Below are 21,570 nucleotides of genomic sequence, written 5' to 3' on the forward strand. Positions count from 1 at the left end.
ATGTTTTTGTTGAGGACTGTTTGGAAGTTTGGCAGACGTCTTTGCTCTACTCAGCGACCTTCTTGTTGGGGATGTGATTCCAGTCGTGAACTTCTTCAGATCTTTTTCCAGTAACATTTTTCAATGTTTCACCACAGGGCACATATAGACAAACAACCATTCACACTCACATGGACAATTTGGAGTCGCCACTTAACCTAGCATGTTTTTGGAATGTGGGAGGAAACCGGAGTACCCGGAGAAAACCCACGCATGCACGGGGAGAGATGGCCGAGGGTGGAATTGAACTCTGGTCGCCTTGCTTGTGAGGCCTGGGTTCAAACCACTCAACCACCATTCAGCCACTTTGGATATTGAAAATGAAAAATATTTATGTTTTGCATTGAAAATAATTAATTGAACAGTTTGTTTACTATGTATTTGTACTACTCCAAAACATAGCAAATTCAGGTTCAATTCAAATAGTATAAAAATAGCTTTTAATGGGTTATTTGGGCCCAAAGTCGGCAGTGGGGGAACCTGCAAATGATAATCTGCTTTGGGCCCCAATTTGGGCAGGTGTGTCCGGTAGTTTTAAGACTTGGACGGTTCATTTTTGCTCTCTTCTGGCCCCCAGTTTTCAACCGATACCCATCCAGGCAAACTTTTGGTAAGTATTTTTCTTTGTTGGTGCAAAAGATGGGTTAGAAGCCACTCCGCTCTTATGTTAGTTTTCTTCCCTTCCTCCCCTGAGGTATCTGAAAGCCCAAATCAAGATAAAGATAAGGAACTCTACCCCCGCATGCAACTTCCCTTCTTCCCTTTGGAGTGCTGCTGTAATGGATAGGCCTCACGTGCTGCCTCCTTTGAAGCGTGCACAGCAGACTTGTTTGAAGGGAATAAAAAGTTAGCCAAAGCCTAATGAACAGCACTAATTGCTGAGGAGGAAATGGATTAATTGCAGCACTTAGCTGGTTAACGTGGAGTCTGGCGATTTGTTTACTTTAAGTCAAGTACTAATTGGACAAAGGTGAGGGAGTATACTGTACATTACCTTTGTGGCTTTTAAAAGATGAAAGCAGTCATTGCACAAGGTACTCATGTGACTGCTGCAAACCGCACATCCGCCCCCCCCCCATCCACTCTCAGCCACACATTAAGTACCCATGTGGGTGTTTACACTGGCCTGGTCATGTGGACATGCGGTCAGGACGTATTGCCTCAAATATCAGTCTTACAGCTGCCGGACTGGAAGGCACCCCTGAGGAACATATGTACCTATGTGCACATTAATGGGAATAAACACTTTCCAGTCGGAGGAAATGTGCCACACAGGCAACATCCATGATAATTCATCCAGGCTTCCAACATGGCCCAGACCTCAAAATGTCGCTTTGTTTTCCTTACTTGAAACCTCTACTATAAAGTATTTTTAGATGCTTTCCAACTGTGGTCCAAGATAAGAAAACACGGTTTGGGTTTTAAGCTCAACAATAAAGTTGGTTGGAAGTGTGTTTTTTTTTTTTTTGTAAGGTTTGACAGGGAAGTTGATAAAAAAGGAACATCCTGTGCGGACTGTTCATAAAGTTATAGTGATACAGAACTGGATTACAGTTGAACCTTTAAAGTGGTAATTCCAATTCAGAATGGAGGCTCTAAAGTAAAAATAAAAATCCAACTTTTGAACTGCCAGCATGACGTCACACAACACAACACACAACTCTTCTTCTTTCTCTTTGGGATTTTGCCTTCAGGGGTCACCACAGTAAATCAATCGTCTTCTGCATCTGTCTCTCACAATAACTACCCTCATGTCCTCCTTCACTACATCCATAAACCTCTTTGGTCTTCCGCCAGCATCCTTCTACCAATATATTCACTATCTTTCACATCTCTTCTCTGGACATGTCCCAACCATCTCAGTCTGGCCTCTCTGACTTTATCTCCAAGGCCTCTAACATGTAATGTCCCTCTGATGTACTCCTTCCTGATCCTATCCATCCTGGTCACTCCCAATGAGAACCTCAGGATGCTCATACTCGTTCATTCATTCATCAACATCATTGAATCAAATGGGTATTCAGTATAGTTCTTGCAGGTACATTTTTGCTCGTTTGCTTGTCGCTACATATTGTATGATTTCTTATATTATATTATTATCTTATATTATAATATTCTTATATTATATTATCTTATATTAAATTGTATGATTATAATTGTATGATTTCATAAAATTAGAATATAAAACCTACGAGGCTTAGGCTTCTAACATGTAATGTCCCTCTGATGTACTCCTTCCTGATCCTATCCATCCTGGTCACTCCCAATGAGAACCGCAGAATGCTCATATTCATTCATTCATTCATCAACATCATTGAATCAAATGGGTATTCAGTATAGTTCTTGCAGGTACATTTTTGCTTGTTTGCTTGTTGCTACATATTGTATGATTTCTTATATTATATTATTATCTTATATTATAATATTCTTATATTATATTATCTTATATTATATTGTATGATTATAATTGTATGATTTCATAAAATTCGAATATAAAACCTACAACAAATTTCCCACCCTTTCAGGTCTCTAGAAGACAAAAAATCTTAAAACATAACAGATAGGTATTTTTTCTACTTTTTCTTAAAAATGCTGGCCGAAACTGTTAAATTCCTATGATATTTCCAAGGCCTCTAACATGTAATGTCTAGTCTGATGTACACATTCCTGATCCTATCCATCCTGGTCACTCCCAATGAGAGCCTCAGCATCCTCATCTCTGCTACCTCCAGTTCTATGTCACGCAACACAATACAAATGATGAGATGAAACAGATGATTGCAAGCTAGCAAGCTTTTTTTCGACTCTATGGTCTTGTAGTTTCTCTGTCTGTGTATTCAACCCCGCTCTGTGTGTGTTTCTGGCATAATTACATCAAACTGGATCAAAATCAAAAGTACATCTCGGTCTTTGCTTGTGTTTGATTTGAGCGAGCAGAAAGGAATGAAAGCAGCCTCGAACCTGACTGTGCACAAAACAACCGCAGCTGGCATTCTTAGGAACACCGCGGCGAGAAAACATGTGACCTCAGCTGACCTCTATATGTGTGCTTGTTGCTGCATTAATTACATGTGTTCTGCCAATACCCTTACAAGGCATTCAGTATGTGTGTGTGTGTGTGTGTGTGTGTGTGTGTGTGAATACCTTAACCCTGAAACGTTTTGAAAGTTCCCAGCGGCATGGTGGTCTCCACAGCAAGATGGTTGCCAGCAAGGTTGCCATGGTGATTTGCTGATGCCAGAGCTTGCGGGATTGTGCTATGCCAGCATGTAAAGTCAGCTGACGTGTGCCTCATTGACTCGCATCATCTGGCATCTGCTCTGTGTTTTGGGGGCACAGTTCCAGTTAAAAGTCTGGCACTTTTCTCTTGTTGAAGCTCTAATCTCGAGATAAAGATCACGAGCCCGCTGGGAACATTTTCAGCTAGTTTAATTAGATTAAAATGAATGTAGAGCAAAGTGGATTTGGCTTTAAAAAGAGCATTTAATTCCCATCTTTTTTTTGCCTCACTCCATCCTTCCATTCGCACTTTTTGTCAGTTTTTCTGTTTATTCTGCCAGGAAATGGGATTCCTGGCAGTGTCCTTTATGAAGGGCTGCAGCAGATAAGAAAAGGTTATGTGATAAGTGGCAAATGTGCCTTGATTAACTTTGAGGATGAATGATGAATGGATGTATGGGTAAGAAGGAAAGATGTAGAACAGTTCCACACCACTGTAAACCACAATAATAAACCTCTGTATCATCTTTGTAAAAGGCAGAGCTCCCCAACTGGATGTCATCTTTGGCTTTGAAAAATGCAGCATAAGCAGACCTCAGCAGGAGAAATGGCCGCCAACTTTGTCAGATTCACAAAGTCGTAAATTACGAGCATTTTTTCATTCTTGCTTTACGTCGAGCGTGTTCAATCGGAAGGTGGCTGGTGGAAGGGGGGGCGAGCGCGGGGGGCTGGGCTGCAGTGTAATGCTTTTCAGCTTGTGGTTGGTTTCAGCTTTCCTCTTGTGGTAGATGAAGACAGAGGGAGAGAATGAGGAAAGAATGAGATGGAAGGATTATAGTGTGTGAATGCGCGTGTGTGTGTGTTGACATGGGGAAGCTGTCAGTCGGACTTTTAAACAACGTTTAAATGCCAGCAACATACAAAAATGTCTTTTTATGATGACTAATAATGGTTAGAAACATACGTTTACATAAGAATGAATAGTATACGCTCTCACTGCACAGCTCCAGCATAGTTATTTGTTGATTATATTTGTTTGATCAGGCTGCATGGCGGATGAGTGGTTAGCGTGCAGGCCACACAGCTAGACCCGGGTTCGATTCCATGCTAGGTTAATTGTCCACTCCAAATTGTCTATATGTATGAATGTGTGTGAATGGTAAATGGTGTGAATTAATTATTTTCAATGCAAAACATCATTTTTTTTCATTTTCAATATCCAAGGTGGCTGAATGGTGGTCGAGTGGTTTTCACCCAGGCCTCACAGCGAGGAGACCAGAGTTCAATTCCACCCTCGACCATCTCTCCCCGTGCATGCGTGGGTTTTCTGCGGGTACTCCGGTTTCCTCCCACATTCCAAAAACATGCTAGGTTAATTGGCGACTCCAAATTGTCCATAGGTATGAATGTGAGTGTGAATGGTTGTTTGTCTATATGTGCCCTGTGATTGGCTGGCGACCAGTCCAGGGTGTACCCCGCCTCTCGTCTGAAGACAGCTGGGATAGGCTCCAGCACGCCTGTGACCCTCGTGAGGATAAGCGGTAGAAAATGGATGGATGGATCGTGTTGTCATTTTGAAGTCATAATAATGAATAAGTAATAAGTAAAACTGATCCAGAAGCAGTTATGTAGCATAATGGACTTTTGTGCTTTTAAAATGAGTTTTCCTTTAGGTGTGCATGTTGCTTTGGTGTGTTGTATAATAGTTTGTGTTTTTGTTGGTGGAACATGACATGGATACAATGTGTGTTGAGCCTTTCACACACCACATTTCCAATCTCATCTGAATGAAATCCTCAGGTCATTTCCTGTAGCTGCACACAGCCGCTCTCTCTAATACACACACACACACACACACACACACACACACGTCCCCCCTGCCTAGGTCTCCCTCCCCTTTTCAGATCCCTCTGACTGCTCACTACTCACACAGTAGTGTGTTGTAGAGGTGAACACTACTACATGTCCAGCCTATGTCTGCTGCCCCTCTCTCGCTCTCTCTCTCTCTCTCACACACACACACACACACACACACACACACACTCTCGCTCCCTCACCTCAGTCTCCCTTGCTGTCACATTCCTGTTGTCTAAAACCGGCTTTAACTTGGAACTGGAAGGAAGGACTAGTCCAAAAAAAAAAAGAAGAAGATGCCTTTTCCTGCCCTCTAACACTGGATAAGAAGAAAAGCAAAATTGTACTACAAGGGAGTCACTCTACCTTCCTAAAAGCGGACTATTCATTTGTTCCCTCCCTCACTGGCTACGTCCCTCTTTCCCTTTTTTGGGCTCCGCTCTCTTTCTAGTGGGACCCACGGTGGGCTATTCACGTGAGCGCTTGTTTTCACAGAAAAGCTTGAGGAGTTTGACAAAGTTACTGTCTGGATCTCGGAGGTGTTTCCATTCATCAACAATGCGTGTGTAAGTGTCACCTTGTCTTCTGTCTGAACATGCTGAGATCATTGCGTTTTGGTGTTGCTGCTGCTGCTGCTGCTGCTTGTGTGTGTTTACACACTTTTTTCAGGGCCGTGAGTACAAGTTAATTGGCGTGTGCATGCTAATTGTGTGTGTGTGTCATTCCCATGAAACATGAGGTAACAAGAGCTGAAAGGGAGATTTGCCAGGTCTGACTCACTGGATTAGACTTTGTTGACGGGGAAATACAGGCTTCACGTGTGGATAGATGAGGTAAACGTAGGTGTGAGGAGAAAAAAAAACAACCGCAATAACTTTAAAGCCACACTATGTAATAACCATTGTACCTAAAGAGAACACGTACAGACTTATGTGGATGATATACTGATGATTGTAGTCTGCCATTGTCAAGGCAACCCCAGGTCATCGGCCTGAGTGGACTATAGTGAGTTGTGGACCAGCCAGGACACCTCTTATTTTGCACTAGCGTTGATGCTGATGATCCTCTCATACTGAAATATGTATTCACGTGTCCTCCACCACCCCGTGAGGTTATATAATGTCCCCTTTTTTTTTCCTACATGATATTCAGTCGTCCATTGGCAAACACAGGTACTAACAGGTCAGTTCCTATTGAGTAAATTTAAAAATACAGTTTTTTTTGTGGTCCGTTTTCTTGCTGCCCTTGAATGCAACACCCTATTGCTATAGTCCAGCGCCCTGTGGAGGCTGTAGTACAATCAAACCTTGGTTTTTGTATGCCCCAGTTTGTGTATGATTCGGTTTGCATTGAAAATGTTGCAATATTGCATGTACCAAACGTGTCTGGGTCTGTAACTATGATCTCTAAAATGTATTTTTTAGTGTTTAGTTGTTTAGTGTTTTAGTGTTTATTTCCTACGGGGAAAAAATGTGCCTGTGATTTTGTATTTTTGAGTTTTTGTCGAATCTTTTGGGATTAATCATGACAAAGTGAGGTCTTTAGACTCTACCTTGCTTCAACAGTCCATTTCCTTGCTGCTGTCCATCTCTTCTCAAATAAATCACCTTGTCGCTATGCCTTATATCTTGGGACGCTGCAGTGTTGTAGTCCACAGTCTCCGTTTTCTTGTTTCCTCCAGTCTCCACTTGAATGGCCACCAGCCAAATGCTGTGTGGAAAGCCTCTCATTCTCCTCCATTTGGACTAACACATTCAAAGATGCATTTTTTGAGTTGACAACATTGAAAGCACTTCATGCATCTTTCCAGTCTTTGCATTCCCGCACGTGTTTTCCAACGAAACCTCCCGTAAAAACACGTCATCCCTTGTAAACAGGGCCCGTGAAGACCAAAAAGAGGTGCTACCCTTTCAGCATGGCTTGATTGGCTACCAAACATGTGGGTCTTTTTTGGCGATGCATGCAAGCTTTCCTCAGCCAGGTTTCCCTCCAGTTGACGCCGTAGCTGTTCAGCACTCACAAGTCCTGCTTCCTCCCAAACCACAAGGGGCGCTTTGTTTGTAATTTATGAATTAGTCTGTGGTTTAGGTTACGTGAAAAGCAATGCAGGCCTGAGGCAAGAAGAATAAACCCAGTTGGCTTGATGAGAACATTCTGATGAGTTGAATGTAAACTCTGGTGTGTTTATTAGTCCAAAGTTGCTCTCTGAACGTCCTCCAGAGATTAAAAGAGAGATTGACATAACAATAGCGCTTGTATTGTACACACAGGCAGTATAACAATAATAGCATGTAAGTCTGCATCTGACCATTAGATAAGGGTGACAACTCAGTCGTAAAAACTAAAAACGAGAATTGAAGCAAGCCAGTGCTTCATTTTCAAGCACAGCTCAACTCCGTAGATAAACAGCAAGTCATATCTCAAGATGAGTTTTTTTTTCAAAAGCATACTGTCATCATGCAATTGCTTCTTTTCTTTCTTTATCAACAGCTGTTTTATTTACCATCTTTTCCAACTACTTTTTCCCTGACTTTTGTGTGATTTCATGTTGAAGTTATTGAGGAGCCGCTGATGGCCAAAGCAGATGCACTCCCATTAAACATTGACTTGCTGGGGATGGAGGCTATTTTTGTCTCCCACCACCTTCTCCTGTCATACATACAGCCTTCATTTTACATCAGAGTTCCCTTGACCGCGACCACCTCAAATGGAGACTCCGAGACTGTTACGTCTCAATATTTTTGCAGAACCTTTCAAGCTGTTGGTCAGCACCAACCATTGACCCCTGTCAAATTGCAAGTAGGCATATTAGGAGGAGGCGTCAGAATTTGAGAGGAGAATGCAGATTTAACCTGTACACAACCTCACTGGGATCCAATATCATGACAGTTGTCCCCCATTTATAGCAGTTGGTTTCAGCTAAAATGAAAGGAAAGGTATACAAAACTGTGGTGAGACCAGCCATGTTGTTTGGTCTAGAGACGGTGTCACTGAGGAAAAAACAGGAAGCAGAACTGGAGGTAGCAGAGATGAGGATGCTGAGGTTCTCATTGGGAGTGACCAGGATAGATAGGATCAGGAAGGAGTAAATCAGTGGTGAGACCAGTCATGTTGTTTGGCTTAGAGACAGTGCCACTGAGGAAAAGACAGAAGATGAGGATGCTGAGGTTCTGATTGGGAGTGACCAGGATGGATAGGATCAGGAAGGAGTAGAGGGACATTACATGTTAGAGACCTTGGAGATAAAGTCAGTTATCGGCCAGACTGAGATGGTTGGGACATGTCCAGAGGAGAAATAGTCAATATATTGGTAGAAGGATGCTGCCAGGTAAGAGGTGTAGAGGAAGACCAAAGAGGAGGTTTATGGATGTAGTGAAGGGGAACAGTTGGTGCGAGAGAGACAGATGCAGAACACGATTGATTTCCGAAAACCGAAAGAGAAAAAAGAAGTTGGTTCCAGACCCCACCACGCTAAATTTATTTCCACAATATAGGATTAAATTATAATAAATTGAATTTCCATAGTTACAGCATAGAAAACCTAAATATGGGTTTGAACATTATTAGAGCACTGTTGACATGAAATAACACACCTAGCGACTTAACCAATTTAGTTTCTTGTAAAGTTAAAAACCAACAACTTACCACTTCCACACTGAATGGGAGAACTTTTTTTCCATTCATGGCCTACTTCATACAGTGTTAAGGTAATGACTCATCAATGTTATGTGTCATTACTGCCACCTAGTGACCAGAATACTACATATTACTTTTTTCGAATGATAGACCATAACCTACCACGAAATGGCAATCATTAATTTGTTTCTGAACAACGGCAACATTGCGAGGAAGCGATAATTGAACCGCGATATTACAACTCTTATGACTCGGTGCTGGACTATTTTGAATTGGACAGATTCCCCCGGGCCTCAGCATCCGTACAACTTAGCTACTTAGCTGCTTACTTACTTTCTCAAGAAGAATCCATAGATTGGAAGTACTTTATCTCGCTCCAGTTTTCATGTTCATTTGAATTGGCGCAGGTTTAGTGTGGAGCTGCCTGTCCATTTCATGTTTAATGTTTAAGAGAATAGTTAGTGTGTAGTTCCTTGACTTGGTCCTTCCTCTCAGGACTCACTGTTCTGATGTCTGTGTTCTTGTCGGACTGGATGGGGGATTTGAGGAGTCCCATAGCTATGCAGAGTCATATATCTCCAACTACGATCGCCGCTGAAAGATGTCAGCAAGGTGAAGAAACTTGAAGTAGGGTCAAGCATTTGGGAGGGAGCACGAGGTATGTGAAATAAGCTTGCAAATGAGTGATTATGATGGTACATACTGCAAACTGTAGAATGCATCATTCATTTGTAATGGACATGAAAGGAAGACAAGTTATGGATAAGATGTAAGATGTTTCCCTACCCCCTATTTGAAAAACCAAACTGTAGGATTACAGGGTGCGATTTGAATAAAAATTCAAAGGCGCAATTTGTGAGGTGGTTCTTTTTGTAGTTGAGTCAAGTGGGTTTCAAGGCTCAGTCGTCATGTTTTTGGACGTTTTATTACAGCTTGTATTTCAGGTTGTCAAAAGTAGCAGACATGCCTAATGATGTAGATTTTACAGTGCGGCACTACGGAACGAGGCATTAAATTGATAAGCTGCAGATGTCCAAAGGGAGCGGGGGGGTTACATTGAAATGTAACACAGTATAAGTCAATTGGAGTTTCTTTATGTAACTCTTTTTTTAATACGCAGTCGTACCAGACGCTTTGGCTTCATGCTAATCCATACCAAAATTTGTGGTCCAGTGTAAATAAATCTCTATCCACTAAAGGATTAGCTTTGAGTTTTGGCAGCTGTTTGAGAGTGTCAAGATGAAGTGCTCGTAATATCTTTTCTTTCTTAATGCCAAGTTGTCAATGTGTGGTCACGCTGTCAAATATGCTACTATGTCCTTGCGATGTTTTTATGGAACATTTCTATGTCTTTGACATATGAGGAAGGGGTTTGTAGACTTAATGTAGACTTGTCTCTTGTTTATCACAGTTAATTGGACCCACGCCTGACCCGTGATAAGTGGATTCCTATGCAGAAGTATTATAAATTTAATATTTTTTATAGTTAGAGCATAGAAAACTATTGTAAATTTGGTTTTCAGCATTATTAGATCCATCGCCACATAAAATAGGTCACTTCTAGACTTGTATTACCCAATAAAGTAAATAAGACATTTTAGACATTAATAAGACATTACATAGACTCACGATTGGTGGCAATTGTCTCATCAATGTAATGTTCCTGACACCAAGTGGCCAGTGTAGTAGAACATTCACACAGGAGCTGCTGTCAGCCACAACTCACACCCGTCACTGCTACTTTACAGTAGCTAGCTGGCGTCACATACCGTATGTCACTTCTCAGGCCCTACGTCGTAAGCTATCACACGACAGTGCATATACTTGAACATCTTCTAAATGTGTATTTTTGTTCATTTAACCATTTTGATTAATGAAAAAGGCTTTTTACAAACATTTAGAATTTAAAATAAATTATTTTATTTTATTATTTTTGAGCTGACACAAATAAACAAAAACAGTGTCAGTGTGAGAGGTCTCAGTCGCTCACATTTTGTATATCCTGAACGTCTGTGGGTGAGTTTAAGGCTAATATCTTAATAATAAATAGTAATATAAAAATATACTTGCTGACGGTATTGTTTTAAATAATGGCCCATCGTTCCCGAAATTGATATCCTTTTATATAAAGACAGCTGGGATAGGCTCCAGCATGCCCGCAACCCTTGTGAGGATAAGCGGCATAGAAATCGTTGTAGTTGCACATCGAATAATTTACCGCAAAAAGATTTCCCTTACTTATTACAGATAAAAATGTATTTGTGTGATTAAATGTGATTAATTCTGAGTTAACCCTGCATTAATGCAATTAATCACGATCTACCATTAGTTTTGACTCATAATAGGACATACAACAGTGATCATGTATTCATTAATTTTCCAAATTTTCGCCGTGATGTACTTAGGTACTTAGTTCGAGATTGAATAGTTTTTGCAATGATGACCATCAAAGGTTGAACATTTGGACCTGAAATAAACATCTGAGTGCTTTGCAAACTCATTCAGGGTCAAACCACTTGAGTGGTGACCCGACTCGAGTCAATATTGGTCTCTGATTGCTGATTTTAGGGTCAAAGGTTATATGCCAGGAGCAGCGGATGAGTCAGTCTTTTGTAGCACACGAAGGTCATAAGGTTGCTTTTTCGACAAAGTAAACTAAAACTGATTCAACTGAGTGGACAGTGAATGTAGTAGGTTTAGCAACTGGAGACTATGGAGTGTAATACTGCAGTTAGTACTCTAGGTGTGTTTATGCTGGGGCTGGCTGGACCAGGCCGTTTACAGTAGTATAGTGGAGTATTTGTAAGAGTCACAAGAATGTTTGCCAGTATTAAGAGCAGCCTGAAATACATGCTTCAAGTCTAGAAATATTCCGTCATCCTTCAGGGTGTCGAACAGTAGCTTTTTATAGTCTGCAGTTTCCAGAGTTGCGCAAGTCATGCTAGGTTTTGAATCTCCCAGGGAGCACCATCACTGTGATCTTTAGCGCTCTGATCCGGTCCCCCCCAACAACGGTCCTCTTCCTTCCAGCTGGGGATGCAGAGATGAAGGCAAAAAAAAAAAAACAGCAAAAAAAAAAAAGTCACTCGATTTCCTTCTATGGCATTTGGCTTTTTTCCTCTATTTTTTTTTCCTGGCCACAGCGGGCCATCTGTTTCCTGCCTGCAACCTGACACCCAATGGGGTTCTTCTACTCATGAGGTGTGTGTTGAGGGTTGGCATGTTGCTGCTATTGTAATTCTACGTGTCTGTGATGCTCTCATGTGATGAGATGGTGATCAGGTTGACAACGGGTCCTTGGACATAACAATATATCACTGATTCATATTCACTTCTTTGTGTGGTGATGGGTTACTTTCTACACTAATTTACTAATATTACTAATAAATGCTCTTTTGCATGTGTTGTCCTGTTTTAAGACTTGCTACCAATAAACTGTAGCACACATTTCTGTTTGATTGTTGATCAGTTCCAGTTTGAGAATGTCAGTGTGTGACATTTACACTTGTATACTCTTGAGCAAAGTAGTTTCTATTTGGATCTTGGCATTTAGCCACTAAAAACATGCTACGATGGGCCTGGATCAGCTCTGCAGTCCTCTTTTGCGGCAATAAGCCGAATACGGTTATGTGTAATTTGAATGGTCAGCTATAACTAAGGTTCCTTCGGTTTTGAGGCCCTCCTGGTTTCACCGTTAGATGGGGAATTTCCATCCCTCGCTATACCCCACCGCCACAAACCTGGACGTCTCACTCTGTCGTAGTGTGTTTGGTTTGAATCAAATTGCATTATAACATCCTCAAGCTAAATCTAAGCCAGACCTCCAATTTCTGACACCACCGTGGATACCTTGTAGACCTGCTCGCTGCCCCGACCAAATAGTTATACTCATAGGCTCTGATTGTACACAAAGTGAATGGAACCAAATGTCACCCCCAAGGTTTTGTTCACACTGCAAGGTATGATGACAGTGACAAGTGAATTTCTGTGAAGCATGATACCTTATTGGTAATATGGAATATTTTCATACTTACAGTATAGAAAACCTATTTACGACCTTCTAAATATGGCTTAAAACGCAATTAGAGTCCTCTAGACATAAAATAACAACCCTATAGTCACACCTTCACTCATATTAATGCCTAATTTCATTTTCTTTTTGTCTATTTCGGTAGCCAATTGTGATGGACACCACTTTTCCATGATGTATAGGTCGAATATACACAACCGTGGGTGTTCAGACTGCATTAGCATTGGATACATATTTGATTTATATACTTGTACGAAAGAGGCCTGGGTCACATTTGTAAAAAAAAAATCACACTGACATGAAAAAATTAGATACAGGTCACATATGAGCAAAAAAAAATGACCTGCTGTGTGAATATAGCCTTATATAGTCTCCAAATATTAACTTGATTCTGCTGTTGCACATGCCTCTAGCATACTTTTGAGTAAGGTCTGGACTGAATAAATGTAACCAAAATGATTTCTTTCCTGGTAAATGTACAAAGGATTGACAGATGTTTTTAAAAATCTGGAAGAGGGCAACCATATGTGCCACTTGTGATGTCATATGTCTTTCATTCACCTCATAAAATGTCTTTGAAAAGAGTGTTGATGTGAGATTTGCCCCATAAAGGTCACCCCTGTTACATCAATGGAGTGGTTCTTGAACCGCTCACAGCTTTTACTGCACACGCTCACGTTTTTTGGAACGTCCTTGACCTGTGCATGTTAAAGAAAGAAAGACCGCATTTATCAGCTTCTCCAAATCGGTCTTTTAGCAGGATTGTGCCAAAACTAGCACACTCACTTTCACTGAACTCTGGAAAAGAGTTGAGCGAATTGAGTTGAGTGAGATGCTGTGACTTCTGGAAGCAGATCTGTAGCCGATAAACAAATAAATCCCAAAGGAGTGCGAAGTTGGACTTAGGACAAGAGGCTGCAGCTCAGTTGACAAAGCACACACACGCTAGCTCTCAGATGAAATTTCTTGGAGTTTGGATGTTTAACCCAGTGGACTATAACCAGATCCCTAATTAATGTCAGTACAAGGGAACGCAGCTGGCGTGTTGTTCAGTTTCGATGCTATTATAGAAATACAGTAGCTGTCAGCTGCAACTTACATTGAAAAGTTAAGTACTGTACGTGAAAATCTCAATACGTCATGTTCCAGCCGCAAAATGGAGGCTCCATCTTCTTCTGCCTATCCGAGGTCAGGCCGTGGGGGCAGCAGCCCAAGCAAGGAAGCCCAGACTTTCCGATCCCACGCAGTTCTCCAATGTGTCCTGGGTTTTCTCAGAGGCCTCCTACCGATCAAACGTACCCTGAGGCGTCCGAGAGGCATACTGACCAGATCCCAGAGACACCTCATCTGGTTCCTCTCGATGAGTTTCTCCGGAATGACATTGCTTCTCACCTTATTTCTAAGGGAAGCCTAGCCACTCTATGGAGAACACTCATTTTGACTGCTTGTACCCCTGATCTTGTACCCAAAGCTCATGACCATAGACCGTAGAAACTTTACTCTTGAGAACCAGAGGCAATCATCACATCCTGGATCCCGAACCCCAGGTTCCCTACCCCTGATCTAGACACAGGCAAGTGTGTCTGTGTAGTGTGTTGGAATTAAAGTGTCAAGTGTCCACCGTTGTGATAAAATACGCTTGAGCATGTCTGTTTAACGTCAACTGTATCGCGCAACGCCCCCCCCCACCCCCCACACACACACAGCAAAACACACAGATCAAATATCATTTACATACAAATCGATCATTCCCATCATTTGAAAAAAGTCGTAGGGTTTTATTTCACATTTTTCATTCTTCAAAGAATGTGTTATGTCCATGGTTCATTCATTCATTTTTTAACGCTTATCCTCACAAGGGTCGCGGGGGTGCTGGAGCCTATCCCAGCTGTCTTCGGGCGAGAGGTGGTGTACACCCCGGACTGGTCGCCAGCCAATCACAGGGCACATATAGACAAACAACAATTCACACTCACATTCATACCTATGGACAATTTGGAGTCGCCAATTAACCTAGCATGTTTTTGGAAAGCATGCACGGGGAGAACATGCTAACTCCGCACAGAGGTGGCTGAGGGTGGAATCGAACTCGGGTCGCCTAGCTGTGAGGCCTGTGCGATATCCCTCTCTATGCGCCGTGCAGCCCATAGAGAGAGATATTTCTCTTAAAAGCTTTTTCTGAGGTGTCCGTCTCCCTCACTCACGCCTTCCCGCTCCAGTCTTGACCCCCCCAGGGCACCAATCAGCATCTGTTAGGACTCAAGCTGTTTTAAGACTGTCGCTAAGTGGGCAGGGTCAGAAAAAAAAAGACAGAGCAGGAGGAGATGGCACATAAAATTGGATAGGATAGCGACAAAGAGTGTTGATGATGGCGGTCAAAAACATCAGACTGCTATTTACTGTATGTGGCGTTTCTACACAATAGCTGCATTCTTTTTTTTTTTTTTGTCTCTCATCTGTCCTCCATTTCCATTTGATGGCTAACAGCTGTACTGTATAGCCACCCATCAACAGCTATTTCAGTGGTTCTAACAATAGTCCCCAGCAGCGAATCTCAAATCAAAGGTTCCCAGTGGTGTGGGACTTGGCATCAGTACATACATTTTATGTCAGTGCTTCTTGAATAGTCGGGTGAGGTGTCAGACTTCCAGTATCAGTGTTGTTCTGCTCCTGCTAATGTTTGGCCTACGGTATACTTGCTATCTCAGTGGACAGATAACAGGTTCTCAATAAAGACTCCACTTGAGTTCCATCTCTGAGTCTTTACGTTGAAACATTTTCTCCAGCTCAACAAAGAAACAGGCCTGGCACATTGCACATTTATATTGTATGCTATGTGTATTAAACACATTTTTAATGTGGCATGTGTTTCTGTGGCGATGACAGAACAACCTAGAACTCCAGATCATTACATCTGCTAAGCTCTGACCACTAATACTCCCCTGCACTGTCAACACGCGACAAGAAAGATAACACGCCTCCCAACTATGTATCCGTGTTCAAGACTCCCAAACTTCTTGGGCGATGTCTGGGATGTCTGATAAGCCGGTTACTCTCTGGCTGACTGTCACTGACGGCTCATCTAATTAGCTAACAATGATAGGGCTCCAGATGCACATTTGGCAGACAAGTGTTACCCAAATGTTAAAGATGGCCAACGTCAAATCATAGGGCGATGAATGATACAGATGCTGCTGTGTTATTTGGTTCTAGCCACATCTTCCTTACTTGGGAACAATGGTTAATCTATTCCAGTCATCTGTGGCGTTTCCGACAAGACCAATCTGATATGGAAGGAGACTTTTAACAACTGACTCAAGTCATTTTCCAGCACAGTCAGTGTTTGGTTTTACAATTACGTGGTGTCCCACAGGGTTCAATCTTAAGGTTTCTGCATTTCTCTATATATCTGTTGCCATCGGGGCACATTATGGTTGTTATATTGCATATCATTGACATGCTATGAACTCGACTGAATATTGCCGAAGAGGGACAAATGCAGTCCTGGTTGGCCACCATGAAATAGGCTAAGAATGAAGTGCAGACATATCTTTCACATGGGCGCAAAAATAACCCTTCCATGACCTTAATCTATTATCAGAGCATGTTATTACTCTGTGGAATCTTTGCCTTAACTAGCTTATTCATGGAAGTGTGTCCTATCAGTGAGACACATTTAGACTCTAACTACTGCTGTCAGAGGAAGTATAATCACAACCTCTTTTTTTTGGTTGAATTTACAATTCCATGGGCTCCATAAGAAGAACAATATATTACAAAGATGGCACTATATTCTAGTCTTATTCTTTCTATTTGGGCTTTTCTCTTCAGGGGTCGCCACAGCTAATCAATCTCCTCCATCCAACCCTGTCTTCTGCATCTGTCTCTCACACCAACTCCCCTCGTATCCTCCTTCACTACATCCATAAACCTCCTCTTTGGTCTTCCTCTACGCCTCCTACCTGGCAGCATCCTTCTACCAATATATTCACTATCTCTCCTCTGGACATGTCCCAACCTTCTCAGTCTGGCCGATAACTGACTTTATCTCCAAGGCTTCTAACATGTAATGTCCCTCTGATGTACTTGATGTACCTGATCCTATCCATCCTGGTCACTCCCAGTCAGAACCTCAGCATCCTCATCTCCTGTCTTTTCCTCAGTGGCACTGTCTCTAGGCCAAACAACATGGCTGGTCTCACCACTGATTTACTCCTACCTGATCCTATCCATCCTGGTCACTCCCAATGAGAACCTCAGCATCCTCATCTCTGCTCCAGTTCTGCTTCCTGTCTTTTCCTCAGTGGCACTGTCTCTAGATCAAACAACATGGCTAGCATAGTACATAGCATGGCATAGCATAGTACTTTACGTGTATGTATATATATATAGATATACTATATAATATATGAGCTTGCTTGCTGAATGCCCCTGCCTATTAATGCTGAAGTCACGTAAATACCCGCCATGACCTTATCTCTGGACACTATGTTAGTGACAACAAATGACTATTTTCACAAGATACTGTCATTTGATGGCCTCAGCAGCTCCCTCTCCCCAATCCTAAACTCTGCATCCCATCCATGACCTCATAAGTCTGATATGAAAGAGTGAGTTTAGGCCAGCTGCCCAGTGTGATGAATCAGCATCAGTCACATCCTTGTTGATCCATCGCCGCATTAGATAGCGGCCAGGCTTTGCTGACGCTTAGATCATCCATTCAATAAGGACGTAGAATTACAAGCAATGCAGCTTTCATCTATTTCCTGGGCCACGGGACTTTCAGGGTCAAAGACTGAAGAGTGGAAAATTTGGTTTTTTTTCTCTGGAATGCCTCGCCTTTATCTTCTGCATCAAAAAAGACCATAAGACTTGGCAATGTGCTGTATTGGTATCATGGGTCTGTGCTGTAATTGGGTCCTTGCTATGTTTTGTTACATCCTCCATTGTATTCCTGCACCCCTTCAACCTCAAATTCCACCCTTCTTCTTTTTATAGCCTCCCCAAAGGCTCTCTGTTGCTAATTTCCTCACCGAGTTTGACATCTGCCCTTGTCTCAAGTTTGATGGTGAACGGTGACATCGTAAATCCACAAACAGGTGCGACACAGGTCCAGATGTTAATCGTGGGATATCATCGTCCCCACAAAGAACCTTTTCGATTGGAGCTCGTAAATGCCAAATTATTACAATATTATTACAACTGACATGAACCACCTTTACTTTGGCATCTTGATGAGCAATGCAGTAGAATACGAATAGAATAAGATTGGTTACCTGATAAAAATGGAATCGCAATCCACAGTGGGTCACCAAACATTGGGAAAACCTGGTCTACATCAACACCAGTCCATGTCCAGTCCGTCAGAGCAAAAGGAAACAATGAATGTTAATCCATGCTACCTTTTTTACGGATTATCTATGTTTGAAACCTGAAGCTTTTTACTTTGAAACTTCTGCCTTCAGCTGCACGGTGGTTAACGTGCAGGCCACACAGCTTGGAGACCTGGGTTCAATTCCCCGCTCCGGCATCTGTGTGTGGGGTTCTCCCTGTGCATGCGTGAGTTTTCTCCGGGTACTCCAAAAACATGCTAGGTTACTCCAAATTGTCCATAGGTATGAATGTGAGTGTGAATGGTTGTTCGTCTATATGTGCCTTGTGATTGGCTGATGTGTGCCCCGCCTCTCTGGGATAGGCTCCAGCATGCCCATGACCCTCTTGAGGATAAGCGGTATAGAAAATGAATGAATGAACTTCTGCGTTTCCTGTATTTTCTCTTATTTTTCGGAAAACCTCCCTGGTCTACTGCAAAAGTACATGAATGTTTTTCATAACAAACGGTGACAAATGGCTAATTATGCAACTGAGAAGGCACAGAATCCATAGCCACAGTTTGATTGTAGTCCTGTGGGAAAATACAGGACATATAGTGATTTTGGTTGTTTTGTGAGGTCAGGCCGCACAGCTGAGTGGTTTTGTCACCGATTGTTATGAGCGCCCACTGTCAGCAATGCAACTATTTTCGTCTGCATCGCCATTAATGACTCCAGCTATTTGTGTGTTTTTGCAAGTGTATGGTGTTTGAGGAGTGTTTAGATAGCCAAAACAGCTGAGGATTCTGGAGCAGGAGTGATGATTGTGGTAAAGTGAGAGCGCTCATGCTGTGTAAGGGTGTGTATGTGTTCATTGTTTTGGTAGATCTGTCGACAGAGGGAGGTTTGTTGACCATTAAAGTAAATAATGCAGTCTCTAAATATAGGCTGCATCTTCTCCCATTCCTGGACCCTCATCCATTTGACTGGGGGATGCTTTTACACTGATCCGCTTTCTTTGTTTGCATTTTTGGGGTCCCCGTATCATAATGACTCTTGGTCTGGCTGCCTTACTCAACAAAGTTCAGCCCTCTGCATGAAAAAGACAGTTTTTCCGAGATTCTTCTCCATGCATTTACAACTAATCACCGTCAATAACTTCCTTTCTTTCCTGCCAACAGCGTCAGATCATTTCCTGCAGGGTGAATTAAGGGCTTTGCTTGGTGGCAGTTGTCCAGGATGGAACATTCTAATTGTGGCTTTTATATATTAAAGTCCCCTTGCACTGTGTATTTACATTCAGTGTCTGCAGATGCTTTTTAATGGTGTTCGGTATGGTTGAGGGTATACATTATGCTGTTTCCGTCAGCTGAAATAGGCAAAACCATGTTTCCATGGCCACACGAAAATGGAAATGATTATGTTTGAGATGTATGGCTGTCTTGGATATGGTGAATAAATTAGAAACATTTATAGCACTTTGGGAGACAGAACCAAGATTTAATTGGTTTGGACTTTCAAAGCCACAGCTATACCCTCCCCTTGTGTTCTAAAGTGCACACACATACTCATGAACGCAAACAAAACACAAAAAATGTTTGGCTTCTCTGCAGAAACTCATACTTTCAGAATGTGATGTTTATGTCTACTTGGCTGAGGTCATTTAATGATGCTATCCTCCGCTACAACAATGCGCCATCTTGTTTATATATCAAATACATACCATCTTGTGTACACAAAAGTACTGCTGTCAGCTGGATGCTGTTAGAAGGATTTCAATGGGGGTTGAGGTGCAGGAGGGATTGCTGGAGATACCTTGAGCTACTGCACCCTTCACCCATTGGGGGGTTGCATGATTGGTGGGTGGGCCTTGGACAAAAACCAGACAAATATGCAATAAAACATATTTAGTGAGTCAAGTGTGTCCATAAATAGAGATTTGAACTGCGTGTGTTATAATGTCGGTCCACAGAAAGCACTTTAATATTGCACATTAAGTTGGCACCGGCTGTGTTTGCTGATTGAAAGCACATGTTGCGTCGAATGCCAACTCAATTTATTTTTACAGCGAAAAAAAAACATTAAATTGCAATAAAGTTCACTGGACCTTCAACATTGAAGCACCATTAAAGAAAATGATATCATGCTTGACGTCAGCTACCCCACAACTATATTTATATTCTGTACCAGTGATGCCTAAGAAAAAAAAAAGTGTGATCATAACCATAGAATTAGATATATAACTTATTATGGCCAAATATCAGAATAATCAGTAGTATATGACCACCTTATCGGGGTCTCAACCTGACTGCAGTCATAACATTACAGTCAAAACTTTGGAGAAGCCTTTTATTGTAGCCAGGGTAATAATCATGCTGTCTAATTACCATCTTTATATGCTATACCTGTGAGGTGGATGGGTTATCTTGTTGGGTGTATTGACATCAATATGAAAAGGTTCACTGCTACATAATATTTCCTCCCCTGTAGTGTGTATATATTGGCTAAAGTGAGTTTAATTCCTTGGCCTTGGTCTGATCTCATTTCAGATTTAGGCTGGTTTAATATTTCACTATATCCCCACTGGCTTACAAGGGCTTTGTCCAAAATGTGTTCTGCACTGGTCAGCACATGGACCGCAGTCACACACACACACACACACATATACACACACTGGTTCACACAGAGAGAGAGAGCCCAATGAAAACAAAGCAGAGCTCTGCCAATGTAAACACGACCCATTGTTATGAACGTTCTTTTCCCACCTCGTATCTTCGCGCGCAATGGTCATTCAGGACTGCTGCTGCGACCAAGTTGGGTACGTCCAAGCACCCTGATCTTGTGTTTTCCACATGTTTTCTTGACGATTATTTCAAAGAGAAACTCAACATGCATGTTTTACGGTTGGTGTCATATGTTTTGACGTGTGTGTAGAGGAAAAAGTGTGTGTGGGTCATGACGTCTCGTACGTAGCTGTGACCCTGGGCCACATGTGCAGCCAATTAGGGCCAATCAGAAGGCTGTAATCAGGGTGTGGTGTGGGTGACGGTTGCAGCGTGGTAGCACAAGGGGGTCCAGGGGAGTTTGAGGAGACGTGATTAGCATGTCAAAGCTGCCTTTTTCACCTCCATTTTGGTGGAGTTGTTGATTTAGTGGGTTCCAACCAATTCTGGGTGAACAGATTCTTGAGGGTTTTTTTTTTTTTGACAGATTGTGCAGTTCAGCCACATTACAGAAACGTGAGGAAATATGTTTCTTGAACGTGTAACTTACCTGACTGTACTCAAGCGTGATACAGTTCTCTGGTCCTCAGCATGCTTGGAAGAGGCAGGCGAAGGTCTGGTACATGCCTGATACATCCAGCCCCTTCCAGCTTTACTGGGAGGACATGTGATACCTCCAGTGTGTACAAGGTCTGCCCCAGGGCCTCCTCCTGACCAGGAGGCATCCTGACTCGATGCCCCAGCCACCTTAACTGGC

At 42.2% G+C, this 21,570-nt stretch overlaps 1 protein-coding gene across 4 annotated transcripts in view; it reads left to right on the forward strand.

Annotated features, from left to right (window-relative positions):
* LOC131107309 (protein eva-1 homolog A) overlaps positions 1-21,570 on the forward strand; it is a 60,660-nt gene that overhangs the window by 33,056 nt on the left and 6,034 nt on the right. The window contains exon 1 of one of the 4 annotated variants that reach the window (XM_058057213.1): positions 4,824-5,678. The exons of 1 other annotated variant lie outside the window; for it this stretch is intronic. Coding sequence is in view for 2 of the 3 variants with exons in the window: in XM_058057211.1 (XP_057913194.1) it covers positions 20,722-20,908 (187 nt within the window). In the remaining variant the exon portion in view is untranslated. Of the gene's footprint in view, positions 1-4,823; positions 5,679-17,256; positions 17,878-19,952; positions 20,909-21,570 lie in introns of those variants that run through there. 2 more of the 4 variants (XM_058057212.1, XM_058057211.1) reach the window with 2 other exon arrangements.

The sequence above is a fragment of the Doryrhamphus excisus genome, chromosome 19 (genome assembly GCF_030265055.1).
Source record: "Doryrhamphus excisus isolate RoL2022-K1 chromosome 19, RoL_Dexc_1.0, whole genome shotgun sequence".
Classification (NCBI taxonomy): Eukaryota; Metazoa; Chordata; class Actinopteri; order Syngnathiformes; family Syngnathidae; genus Doryrhamphus; species Doryrhamphus excisus.